At 46.1% G+C, this 14,012-nt stretch overlaps 1 protein-coding gene across 1 annotated transcript in view; it reads left to right on the top strand.

Moving 5' to 3' along the window:
- Window positions 1-14,012, top strand: part of maml3 (mastermind-like transcriptional coactivator 3) — a 102,578-nt gene that overhangs the window by 50,451 nt on the left and 38,115 nt on the right. The window contains exons 2-3 of the mRNA XM_071917135.2: window positions 2,232-2,975; window positions 4,423-5,376. Of these exons, the coding sequence (XP_071773236.2) occupies window positions 2,232-2,975; window positions 4,423-5,376 (1,698 nt within the window). The remainder of the gene's footprint in view (window positions 1-2,231; window positions 2,976-4,422; window positions 5,377-14,012) is intronic.

The following is a 14,012-nucleotide window of genomic DNA, read 5'->3' as shown; positions in this document are numbered from 1 at the left end:
TACGAGTGCACATATATGTGTGTGTGCATGTGTGTGTCTGCCAGCTTGAGTGGGTCCACCTCAGGGTCAGAATACAATCTGAATATATTTTGTCTGCCGTTCCATCTGAATAACAAAGAGCGAAAAGAGCCAAGCGTGCATTTGTGCACGTGCGGGCATCTATGGTGTTTTTGTGTGTGTGTTTGCGCGCGCGTGTGTGTGTGTGCACACGTGTGTGTTTGACTCTTTCACATATGACAGCTAAGAAAAAACACCTTACAAAAATATTTTACTGCTCCTCAGCTCATTTTTTTTTTTACAGAAGACTGTTTGAAATGTAGATGTGTGTGATACACATATTGTATGTAGCTTGCATTAAATCTGTGTGTTTGTGAGTGTGTGTGTGTGTGTGTGTGTGTGTGTGTGTGCAATAACTCAAGCTTTGACTGAGAGAAATGAGGTAGGAGGGAAGTTTCACACATTGTCAGTTTGTCATCACGTTCATTGTTTTCCTCCCTTTTGTACATTTACATTTTGATTTAGCTGATACTTAGTCGTACTTCTAGTGAGTGAGCAGGTAGAGGATCAGTGTCTTCATCAAGGACACTTAGACAGGTTCCATGACTGTCGTAAGGCTGAAATATTAATCGTGCATAATCGTGTTGCTATATTAGTTTTCACTCAGCGATCATAGAGTTTTGCAGTATTTAAATATATCTATATCTATATATATATATATATATATATAGAGAGAGAGAGAGAGAGCGAGAGAGAGAGAGAGATTATTTGCAATAATTTTACAATATGCCATATTGTTCTTCAAGGGCCATATAAGCACATTCTCTGACTTAATACTGGATTCATTCAGAAATTCATTCAACATAAATATGAAAATATATATCTATAGCAATCATTCCTTGCATAGTGATATAAAAATTGATGGAAATCAGTGGAATCCTATGTTTTTTACGCAAAGATCACTTTTTCATGAATCACAATTTTGGCTTGGATTTGGATGAAAGCACAAAATTTGTGCCCTAAGACCCTTTCATAAATGAAGTCCCCGCTTCCCATCCGTCATTTTAATAGCATCTACTGTTTCTCCACCAACTTCATTAGGGTATGAAATTAACAGGAGTTAGGGGTAAAATTGAGCCTGAAAGTTCATAAAATGGCCCAGAAATTGAGTCACAGGTACAAAAAATGTCCTAAAGAATCACAGTTCATTGTATTCCCACTGTCATAATTAATGTAAATGTGTGTTTGTCTATTTTCAAACGAGGGTTGAAATTAAATTGCCCATTAAATGCTGAAGAAAGCCCCCAGAAAAAGTTTATGTACGTAAAAAAAGCTTCTATAAAGGAAGTTAATTTCCTATTTCTACCTTGTTTATTGTTTATTTCGCTTCACTCTCCTTACTCCACTCCTTTCATCAACTTTGAGATTCTCAGTCTCCTTTCTCCCTCGCTCTGTCTCAGTTTCTGTCTGCAATCCCTCTCTTCCTCCTTTCCTCTCCCTCCCTGGTCTATGATAGTGATTACCCTAACTGCCAGCCGTCGTTCGTTAGCACCCTGTCGTTATCTCGTCTGTGCCTTGACAGAGGCAGTGAGACTGTTAGGTTTAGCGGACTGTGAGGTGGCTGCCTAAGTCTAACTGTGGGCTGGGGATTTAGATGGAACTGCTGGTCTGCCCATTGGCTGATGCTAATGACTGGGAGAACACTACAGATGGAGCAAACCGCTCTTATGATCTTTCTATCTCCCTCCCTCCTCCTCAGAAAACCTGGCTGAATCCAGCCTGCTGGGATTGCTAATGGAGAGGGCTGCTTTCCTTGTCTTTCCTTTCCTCCTCCTTCCTTCGACCCGCTCTTAGTCTTTTACCCTGTATATATATAAGAATACGTATGTGTGTCTGCACATGTGCTTGTGCAATTGTGTGCACCGTGTACAGGACATGCTCCCTCTGAGAACTCAGTGGTTTGATCATTATTTCAGCCAGATTGAATCCATCCTGAAGGAACAATTGATTTGTCTTGGAACTATTTTGATTTTGAGTGCATCTCTCTCTCATTCTCATGACGTGTACTGTATTGTAGACACAGTGAAGCAGCTTGTTATCGTATTGATTTGGTATCTCATGTCGTTACCATCATTAGCAGCCTGAAAACCACAGGAAGTTTTCATAATGCTAAAATGTCCCATCTCTGGATTCCCTCTGGCCCTAATCCACTTCCTCTTTCCTCTCTCCTACAGCTCCAGGAGACTGTAAAGAGGAAACTGGACAGCGCACGATCGCCCCTCAACGGTGACCAGAACGGCATCTGTGATGGAGGCAGCTACTCGCCGACCACCAAACGGGTACGGAAGGAGGGTGCCAGCGGTTTGGACTCGCTAACTGGCCTCCCCAATAACAACAATAACAACAATGTTCCGCCCATCTCTCCACTGCATCACCAAATGGACATTAAGCCCTTACTGGGTGGGCCCAACGCCTCAGCTGGCAACAACACTACAAACAACGGCAACCACGTGTCGAGTCGGGCGCCAGACGAGCTGGGCAAGAACGGAGGCAGCCATCTCCCGGACATCAAGCTGAACGGCTCGCTGGACCTGGAGGACGGCTTCAGCCTCCTCAAAGACCTGAAGCAGGAGCCGCTGGATGACGCGGGCGGGATGGAGTCCTCCGATCCCCAGTCTCTGTCCAATCAGAACAAGCTGTTCTCTGACATCAACCTCAACGACCAAGAGTGGCAGGAGCTGATCGACGAGCTGGCCAACACCGTGCCGGAGGACGATATGCACGATCTCTTCAACGAGGACTTTGAGGACAAGAAGGAGGCCGAGTTTGGCAGGCCGGCAAACAATCAGACACCGGGCCCGCAGGAGGCAGCGGGGAACACGACGGCAGCAGGAGGCGGGACAGCACCCGCAGCAGCCCTGCCTCCTCTTCCTCAGCCTCCACAGGGAGGCCCACAGGTTCCCATGGGCTCACCACAGGTCAGTACCGAGAACGACCTCATGACTTCCTGCAGTATAGTGCATGATTAAAATATCACATAATTCTTTCATTTTTTTAAGAGGTATAATGATATTTGACAGCATGTGGTTTTTCCAATCCATGACTTGCAGTGACGTCACTGTGATGAGAGAAGGGCCTATCACTGTTTTATTTAATAAAGTACTTAACTTACTGAGTACCAATTAAAATGCCTGTCATATGTTGTACCATTGGTTGTAATAATCATGTCATTATTGAGGGGGTGAAATTGCACTGTTTGCCCACTGATAAAAGAGGGACATGACATAATAGCAACAATTTATAAACGTTGTCTTACCTGCCCGGTAATCAGGAACAACTATTCCTGTTGAAGATGAAGCACTTTAGGATAGTTCACCCACCCTGAAGTAAAACACCTAAATGCATCGGTATGCCTTAAGGGTTTCACCAGAATACGGGGACGGGTTGTGAATAAGATGTATTATCATGAAACAACAGATCAGAGAGTTCATCTGCAAATTTAAGTGGTGTCAGTGATGTTGGTGGCAGAGAGTAAGGGTCACATCCTCAAAGGACTGAAATCTTTTGTTTTAAATATCTTTCCTTTTCATCCAAAGTCAAATGAGACATTTGCTTGTTGGTCTCTTGTTCTAGTCTTTGGTTATGATGGAACATTGTTTTGGGAGTTAATGTAGGACTTAATATGGCAGCATCAACAAAACACAGATGTCACTGCATGTCATGGATACAATTACAGCAATTACAGCCAGATTGTCTACTGTTTTCATTGTCACATACTCATCATTCACATACTATATGCATATAGTATGTGGGATGTATGTGTATATGGTTTTGTAAGTTAGCCGTATGGTATTTTGGTCTGAGGGAGATGGCATCAGGGAAAACTACGAAATTATTCTCCTGGAGTTGGGAACAGATCTTAATAAATGTTTCTAATGTTTTGAAAAATGCAAAGAATGCTTTATTTGGGCCCAATTCATTCAAAGTCCAATTATTTCAAACGAAGCAGATGCTTTTCATTCTTTCAAATTTAGTCTGTTGGAAAACAGACCCTTTCCAACTGTACAGGCTTATTTTTCTCCTAATCCCTTGTTAACGCTGAACAAGTGATTTACTCATGTTAGCAGTATGTTTCTTAACTGGGTAAATTTGACAGCCTTTTTATTCCGATGGGACAGTCGCATTAGGATTTTCTGAACCGACACCAATCATCAGTTCCTTAGTAAGCAGATTGGGTAACATATTTTCAATATATAGAAAATGTTTTCTGCGTCACCAAATCACACTTTAGATCAAAAGCTGGTAGGTTTATATTAAGAGTTAATAGCCTCCATTACATGCCAGTAGGTGGCTAATTGATCAAAACACAGCCATGATTCGCACAGCCAGGATTCTTTGTGTTTGACACCTCCATCTTCTCCCCAGGTTCGACCGTCATCCTCAGGCCCTCAGTTTGCCACCGCCGCCAACGGAACGCCTCCCCAGCAACCTTTGCAGCAGTCCCCAGCAGTTGCCATGGCATCTGGTTCCCCATTACACAATTGCGTGGCTCGCTCCCCTCAGACCCCCACCCAGGCCCAGACACAAGCCGTCTCTAGGCCTGGGAATGGATTCATGATGAACCCAGGCCCAGGGGTAGGTCAGGCAGGCACAGGACCCGGAGGGGCTGGGGTTCCCCCTGGAGGTCAGCCGGTGGGGCCGGTGACGCCTGAGCTCTCTCCGGCAGAGCAGCTGAAAGCCATGGCCGCTCAGCAACGTGCGAAGCTGCTGCAGCAGAAACAACAGCAGCAACAAGCTAACTGGTCGCCTGCAGGCGCTCCAACCAGCCCCTACAGCTCGGCTCCCTTTAACCAAGACAAACCCAATAGCCCTATGATGTACCCACCGCAAGCCTTTAACACGTCACAGGGCCCCCTAGTGGCTGGGATGACCCCCAACAATGGGCCCAAAGCCCCCATGAACAACTACCTCCCTCAGAACCACAACCACATGGGCATGATGGCCCAGCAGCAGCCAAACAGCATTGGCCAGAACGCCCTCTCCAAACAACAACAACAGCAACAGCAGCAGCAAACAGCAGCCATGTTGTCCTACAACAACACCAAACCGCTGAGTCACTTCAGCGGTGCTGGGGTTGATCACATAGGCCAGAGGATGACTCCACCCATGGGAGGGACCAACCAGGTCAAGAACCCCATGATGCCTCCCTACATTGGCGGAGGAGGAGGTGGAGGCCAGGGGGCGGGGCCGGGCCAGACGCAGGGGCCAATTCCAGGGCAGACAGCCCACCTGAGTGAGGAGCAGAAGAGGATGTTGCTGATGAAGCAGAAGGTGTTGAACCAGAACATGCCCTACAGCACCATGCAGCCTCATGGGCAGGTAAGGCAACTGTTTAACGCTCTCCATCGACATCAAGCTGGGTCGGCTGAGTTGTTTGCATTGCATTGTTGTTGTTGAAGTCAACACTCTTCCCTCTGCTTTGGCCCAATGGGAAGGTCCGGTTCAACCATAGTTTGTCCACATTGTGCTCCACTTCCAGAAGCATTCCAACAACTGGGCCATCAGATGAAAACTATAGAAAGCAGTCTTTGTGGAGATGAGGCAGTATTTGTTACAAAACACTCAACATATGGCCTTGGAAGGAGAAAGGAGCTCCTTACAGGTTCTGTCTGTCAAAATCCTTAGGCCCTGAAAGAGAAGAGCTCTGTTGAAGCATTGGTTGTACTCTGGAGGACAGTTGCCATTGTCCACCATTGTCATTATCAACTGCCCATAGTAGATTTCCTACATATTTCCTATTTTTACAAATAATTTGGTTTCAGGATTTTTTGTATCAAACACTTGTAATGCACAATGTCTCAAAAGCAAAATAAAGAGCTTAGGTTATTTACACTATCAGTTGACCTGGAGAGAGATTATCGAACATGGATTGCTGTTGTATAAAAATCTTCCAGAGGTGCAGCCAGGGAAGGTAAAATGGCGGTAGTTGCCCCAGCAACAAGCCAGGGCTGGGAATAGGCATAGGAAAATGGCCTGTCTAGAGTGTATTGATGCCTCTGCAACACTAGCAGCACTGGTAGCCCCCCCCACCCCCCCACCCCCCTCCCCCAGACACACAAGCACACACACACACACACAACACCGAACACCAAAGCTAAACGGCTTCTTAGCTCATATCCCCAATCTGTCACAGTTGACTGATGGCTGAGATTGGAGCGCTAAGCCAAGCTAGCTGCTGTCATTACCGCAAGCCCACCTCGGGCAGTTTGTTTCCCTAGCCTAGCGACCAGCCAGCCCACTCCGAACGCTCCACTGGTTCAGCCAGGTGTCACTATCACCTCTTCAGGACAGAGGGTGTTAAGGAACTGTGGTGGGCCATACCTTAACAAATAAACACCTACACAAGTGAAACCTCACGCCCTTATGGTTTTTCTTATGGTGTTGCTCATTACCTCATGGCCAGTGTATTACGGTCAATAGAAAGTGTGTGTGCATGTGTGTTGGTGCACTCAAGACTTGTCAGTACTGTCTCTTGCACTCTCTCTGTCGCTCTTTCTCTCCCACTGCCTCCTCCATGTTCATGATATGGCTACAGTCAGTCACCTCGACTCCTCCCTCCCCCCCGGTGATCTCTGTGTCTCCTGTCCCGCTCCTCCTCTTTCCTCCCCCTCTCATCCCCCTCTCTCTCTCTCCCTCTGCCAGAGACACTCAGCACCAATAAAGGAGCAGATTTATTAAAATGGGGCCTTTGTGGCTGCTGCCTGGAGGGCTGTGTGTTTGTGTGTGTGTGTAGGTGTGTGTGTGTGTGTGTGTGTGTGTGCGCACAAGTATGTGCACGTGTGTTTGTGTGTGTTTTAGAGAGGGAGGGGGGGAATGGAGAGATTTATTTGAGCGAGCAGAGGAGAATTGGAGAAAGGGGAGAGAGTGGAGAGGGATGTGTAGAGAAGAAAAAGAACGACTTAAAGGAGGAAGGCGAAAGCAGAGAGAGAGAGATTTATTTTAGAGGGAAGACGGAGCATATTAAAAAGAAAGTCAAGGGCCTGGAAAGAGAGAAATTCGTGAGCAAGGCAGAAAGGAGTGCAGATAAAGGGGAGATGGAGGGAGTCAAAAAAGGTGGAGAAGTGGAAAGACAGACTATAGGAAAACAAAATAAATTGTCATAATTCCACCAAGCTTCTGAAGTTGGAGAGTAACGGATACCTCAATAGAAAATATTCTCTGCTCTAGTTGCATCTAGCGTGTTTGTGTGGCGACTGTAATTGCAATATGATGCTCCTTGTTGAAATAATCTGTTCTCACTACTGCTTTGTTTACATAGTATTCTACTGGATGGAAGATCTTTTTTCACTCTGAAAGTTATAGTCTGTTTTTGTTAAATGTGCTGACAGCATGTGGCAGATGAAGATGAGCTTTACGTGCATGTTTAGGTTGTAAAAAATCTTTACGTTTGCAGTGTTCGGGGAGCAAAATTTTGAGTTATGATGGGCTAAGAATCTTCTAAAGAGGTTAGTTTCCATCTTGAAGTGAAGCTCCTTATGTTCATATTTTTAAAACGTAAAATGTCAAAATAAATTCCACACTGGAGCCGTAATGTAACCAAACTTGGAAACATGGCTAAAAGCTAGGACAATATGAATCAGTTCCTTGTCAGCTCTGCTCGGAAATCTCCTTGTTAGCACTGAATCCCACTTGCTTCTGTAGTAGAGCAGTTGCTGGCATGTTTGTGCATTTGTTAAATTGTCATGCCCTTTGAAGGTGAGATAGCCTATTACTTAGCTGAATGATCTCTTAGTATGGAATGTGTATTGTAATTATTGCTTTTAGCTCTATTTGGTATAGTGCTCAAGCTGCAAAGCTAGTACTAGAAATGCCTTTATCACTGCTTGATGTTTATATATAATGAACCAACAGATTGCAGATAAGAGATTTCATGATTCAATGCCATTGCTTTGATTAACTTAGTTGACAAGTTAATCAAAGCAAGCAATAAAGTCCACACACTGTCTAATGCTCCTGCAGTGTATTTATTACACCCTTATTATTAACACCTACACTGCTGTAACGTATCAAGCGCACATGCTCTTCATCAGATCACTATACACAGAGGAGCCATATTTATACCCATGGTCCTTTTGTAAAGCAGATCATGTGACAAGTCATCTGGTTGGGTGCAAACAGAAAGTCTATACAGTTAAAGTCCATACGACTACATGATGGCATGATGACATCTGCAAAGAAGTACCCACAACAGTAGGTAGGGATAGAGTGCTATGTTTGTGGGTTAAGGGTTTAGAGACAACTAGATACCACATTGTATCATTTTACACTTTGTCCTTCCAACTGTAACCGTATATTAGCTGTCCAGTTCACAGATGTAGAGCCTTGGTTGGACAGCAAGGTAGAAAGAAGACTTGTCAATAGCATAGATAGGGTGCTATTCTAGGTAGACAAATGCCTGCTAAATCTATTGATTATTGGCAAAGCTCAGCTGACCAGGAAAAGGTGTGTGTGTGTGTGTGTGTGTGTGTGTGTCCGTCCGTGTGCATGAAGGAGCAATGTTGGCAATGTTGATGTCCCCCTGAGACCCCCTGGTTAATGGTGTTTGTGTGTTTGGGTGAAGCGATATTAGCTGCGTTTAGATGCTGCTTTCTTTGTCTGCATTTGCGTATGTGCACATTAGCCTTTGGCTTTTTTTGTGTTGTTTCACAGGTGGTGGCTTAAACATCTCTGTCTCTCTCTGCACCCTCCCTCTCTCCCTCCCTTTCTCTCTCTTTCTCTCTCCGTCTCTCTATTTCTCTGTGTGTGTAGGCTAATCCAGTTAGCAGCTGCTCAGGGAAACTTCAGCCTCGCTCCTCAAAAGCTCGTTAGTCAAGCTTTAATTGTTGCTCCCTCGCTTTGCATATCGCCATGACGCTAATTTATGCCCGTTGTCGCGGTTACCGTCGCCACGGTGGTGGATGTCTCAGTGGAAGCAGCAAGTGGGGGAGCAAATGCGCGTGTACGTATCTGTGGAAGATGTTTGTGTGGTTTTCTGCGTGTGTCAGACGATGTGGTTGCCGGAATATGTGTGTGTGTGTGTGACTGAATGTTTGTGAGACGGATGTGGCTTGTTGCACAAGTGTGCGCACAGCTGCGTGAAGCTAGCAGCTCGGGGGCGGGTCTCTAGGGTTATCTGAGTGATGATTGGAAGAGAATAGATTGACAGGTGTTGGCCTCAGAGGAGGGCTTCTTGTGTCATCCTGATAAATTGGAGCGGGAGGTTTGACTGTGTGTGTGTGTGTGTGTGTGTGTGTGTGTGTGTGTGTGATTATGGTGTCACACACTGACTGCACAAAGGAGCGGCGCCAGTGCTAATAGCCCTGTGAGTCACGACACCAGCCCCCTCACACACACACACACACACACACACACACATACACACACATATATACACACACACACACACACACACAACAACAAATAAACAGGCTCTGAAAAACACCCACAGGCATACACACTCTCTCCTCCAGCCTTTCCTGCTTTCTCCTTCCTCTCTCTCTCTCTCTTTCCAGCGGTAAAGCCTGTCTCATCATTCTCTCTGTCCTCCTTTTCATCCCTTTCTCCATCCTCCTATACCGAGCACCCTGACCTCCACAAGGTCTCAAGGGTGGCGGACATGGAGAGAGAGAGAAAGGGAAGGAGCAAAAAGGGGAGAGAGAGAGAGAGAGAGAGAGAGAGAGAGAGAGAGAAGGGGGGACAGGGGGAGTGCAGCCACAGACCAAGTGATTTCTCTCTCTCTTCCTCTTCCTCTCCCTCCTCTCTCTCTCTCTCTCTCTCTCTCTCTCTCTATCCCCAGGAGCAGGAGATATTACTTTCCCTCCCTCTCCTCCTCTTCCCCTCCCTCCTCTCTCTCTCTCACGTACGCTCATTTTCTCTCCCGCTTGCTCTGTCACCCCCCTTCTCTCTCTCTCTCTGTCGCACATATACACACACAGTCCGTTTCTCACACTTCCATCTCTCTCTCTCTCTCTCTCACTCTTAGGCACACGTGTCAGGGCTTGAGCTGAGCTGCTCTCAGATCCTGTAGAGAGGCTCGCGGGGGGGGGGTTGCTGTGCTCTCTCTCTCTCTCTCTCTCTCTCTCTCTCTCTCTCTCTCTCTCTCTCTCTGTCTCTCTGCTGAGATGCTTCCTGTTAAGACAAACACAAGACAAACAGCTCTCTCTCTTTCTGCTCCTGCTGTCCATTTTTTTGTCTTACATCTATTCTCCTCCCTTCCGTGCCTCTTCTCTCCTCTCCTCTCCTCTCCTCTCCATTGGAAATAGATCACATAATATCCCCTACTCTATTCAGCCTCCTCCATTCGTTCTCTTATTTCCCCCGATCCTTTCCTTCTCTCTCCTATCCTCTTTCCTCCTCCTCCTCTCCTACCCTCTACCTCCTCCTTGTCTCCTTAACCACTCTGCCTCCCCTGTGCTTAGAGGGAGCTGTTAGTGCCGAGCTCCACTCCACTACACCCGATCAATACTCTGTGTGTGTGTGTGTGTGTGTGTGTGTGTGTGTGTGTGTGTGCGTGGGTGTCTGTGTGTGTACATGGTATATATGTGTGTGTGTGTGTGTGTGTAATGTAAGAGTATGTGCATTTGTGTGTGCACCTCTGTGTGTGACATAAGAGTGTGTGTATGTTTGTGTGTATGTATGTGATATAAGACTGTGTGTATGAGTGTATAATGTAAGAGTGTGTGATATAAGTGTGTTAGTGTATCGTGTGTGTGTGTGTATACGTAATGAGTTTGCATGCGTGTGCGTATATAATGTGTGTGTGTATATATGAGAGATTTTTTTTAAAAGTCTGTGTGTATGTGTATGCCTGTATATGTTTTGTGTGTGTGTGTGTGTGTCTGTTTGAGCAGCACCGGCAGCAGTGGGAGGGAAAACGATTCCCAGGGTCCCCCGACTCCCCCCGCCAAAGCCGTTTGGTTCGCTCCGACGGTGCCAGGGAAAACACACTGAGACAGACCATCTCCACCCATTCGACACGCCCTGGGGGTGTGAATACGGGGTCGGAGAGGAAATATCAATACTCGACTCAACCAACAGGCTGCTTTTTCAGAGGAATGTCACTGCGTTGCGGTTGGATGGGTTGGATAGGTGGATGGAACCGAAGAGTGTTTATTTTCATTGTGTGTGTGTGTGTGTGTGTTTTGCGCACCAGTTTGTCATTGTCTATCTCTGTCTAAATGTTGTAATTTTCATCATGTAATCATTCAAGCCCAAAGGTATTCTTAAGTAGCTGGTCCTTTTAATTGTAAAAAAGCAGTCTCTCTCTCTCTCTCTCTCTCTCTCTCCCTCGCTCTCTCTCTTAATATTAACCTGCAGGGCTCACTCTGTAAGAAACCAGTCATGACACAGTGTCTCTTTAGGCTAATGGTGTGTGTGTGTGTGTGTGTGTGTGTGTGTGACTGTTTGCAAGTACGTGCACATGTGGGAGAGCAACCAAGCGAGGGTGTGTGTGTTTATGGGGGGGGTGGGGGTAGGGGGGTGTAGATCATTCTTATGCTGTGTCTGTGGGCCAGAGGGAGGGAGGCAGGGAGATGCAGTCAGAAGGCTGCATACTAAACAGACTGCTGTCACCCCGCCAGCACCTCACACACATATACACACACACACACACACACAGACACACACGCACACACACACATGCACAAACATAAATGCATGCTTGGTTGCTCTACCTCTTATATACACACTCGCAAACAGTCCTGCAGACACACGCACACACACACTCTCTCTCCTCATGCCAGCTCAAACTTTGGCTGCCTCACTCGGCTGCCGGTTGCCATGGAAACCATAGCCCACAGCACCTTGCAGCCCGAATCAATGGCAGCTCCAAGACGAGGGTAGGCAGGGGTAGCGTGTGTGTGTGTGTGTGTGTGTGCACGTATGCCAGCATGTCTTTGTCTATCTCTGTCCAAATGTTTTAGGTTATAAGCAGGTTTTACTTGTGTGTAGTTTAGTGAGAAATATGGCATAAGGCTCAGATATAGACTGCATTAATGGCGCACTATCAATGTTTCACAAATTGGATCTGTGCCTAGAATAAACGGAAAAAAAACAAGTTGGACATGTTGAGAGAGAGAGCGAGAGAGAGAGAGAGACTGTTGGCTACTAGATAGAGTGTGAGGTCAGTCGTTCCATTTAGGGAAATAATGTGTTTGTCTCAACTTACTAATCACCTCTTGTTTGTGTTGATGACTTCGAGTGTGGCCACCATGCCAACTGACACACACACACACACACACACACACACACACACAAATGCACACACACACACAGAGACACATGCGCACACACACTAGGGACAACACAGATGTGACCCCGCCCTTGTCCCCAAAACGCACCCCATCCTCCCCATCTGCTCAGTCAGATGCTAACACACACACACACACACACGCACACTTATGACTAACACAACTCACCACTATTTAGTGACACGCTCTAGCAGGTATACACATACACAGAGACGCACACAACAAAAGCAACCAGTCTTGTAATGTCATACGGTTCACCCACGTGTGTCTGTGTGTCTGTCGGAGTCTCAGCATTCGAGTGTCAACCCTTCCTCTCGACCCCCCCCCCCCCCACACACACACACACACACACACACACACATACACCCCATCCCAACCATCCCACACATCTATCACTCTGCCACTCCTCGTCACTCTTCTGTGTGGGCTGAAAAAAGGAGGGAGAGAATGGAGGAGAGGAAAGAGAGAGAGAGAGAGAAAGAGACGGAGAGGGGGCAGGGGGAGGTGCGGTAAGGCTCTTTGAGGATTAGGTTGAGAATTTTGACTCTTTCTTACAGAGGAGGAAGGAGGTGGGGGGTTGGGGGGGAGAGGGGGGGGTAGATCGACTCCTTGGAGCAATTTACCTCAAACGGCTCCGACACAGCTAATCCGCTCTTAAAGGAGCCTAATCCAACAGTCTTGTACCTGATACTGAGAAAGAGAGAGAGAAGCAGAGTGGCAGGAGGAAAGAGAGAGAGAGGGAGAGAAAGAGGGAGAGAGGAGAAAAGTGATGGGGCAAAAGTAGAGGGGGCGAGAGAGAGTTGTTGTAGTGGTGTGTGTGTGTGTGTGTGTTGGGGTAGTGATTGGCCAATACCAGTGTTTAAGAATGATGGGGCAGGAGGAAGCAGGTGAGAAAGAGATTTTCTGAATTTTACATTATAAACACCGTCTTGCTGTTTGTTTCTGGAGGTCATTCCAATAAGGTAACCGAGTTGAGAGAGAGGGTTGGACAGAGTATTCAAACTCAGACTCATCCTAACCCCCAAACTCCATGACAGCGATTGGGTGTCAGGCACTGCCATTAGCCATCAATGGATTGCTTCCTTAGAAATCAATGAAAACTGCTCCGCTGCTCATGTTGTGTTGTGTCCAATGGAAGCGTCCAAACTCAAAAATCACAGAGATTCAATTCTCAATGGCTTCATGCCTTCTTCCTAATATATTGCATTGTCATATAATCAATCGGTTAAATAATGAGAGAATAGTTGATATAATGTATTGACTTGTGTAAAAAATCCTAAAATTAATAGAAATCCACATAGGGTAAAAAAAAGTGACAAACCTACTCCAAAAAGCAGATAATTGTAACCAGGTATACCAGTGTCTGGCTGTAGTTTGTGGCTGTATTGGTAATTTGTTTCAGCTCAGCTTGTGTTTACATTTGTACACATGGTGAAAAAAATACCAAAGCTATAGTTATGCATATTGATGAATATGGTATAGACGCTTTTCCCCTTTGTTCCTCTCTCTAAACAATACGCTCTGTAAAGCAGCAAGAGCATCAAATTGACGTGACGCTGACAGCGGCGCAACACAACGCATTTAGCAGAATTTGTTGTTTCCATCTGAAAAGAAGTAGTAATACAGACCACAATCAAACATCTTTATACTAAAACCACACAGTGACCAGAGGAAAATTTGAAATAAATGGCATTCAAAAAGTCACATTAAACAGAGAGAGATGGGGAG

The sequence above is a fragment of the Centroberyx gerrardi genome, chromosome 3 (assembly GCF_048128805.1).
Source record: "Centroberyx gerrardi isolate f3 chromosome 3, fCenGer3.hap1.cur.20231027, whole genome shotgun sequence".
In the NCBI taxonomy this organism is placed as follows: domain Eukaryota; kingdom Metazoa; phylum Chordata; class Actinopteri; order Beryciformes; family Berycidae; genus Centroberyx; species Centroberyx gerrardi.
This window is presented reverse-complemented; position numbering and strand designations above follow the sequence as displayed.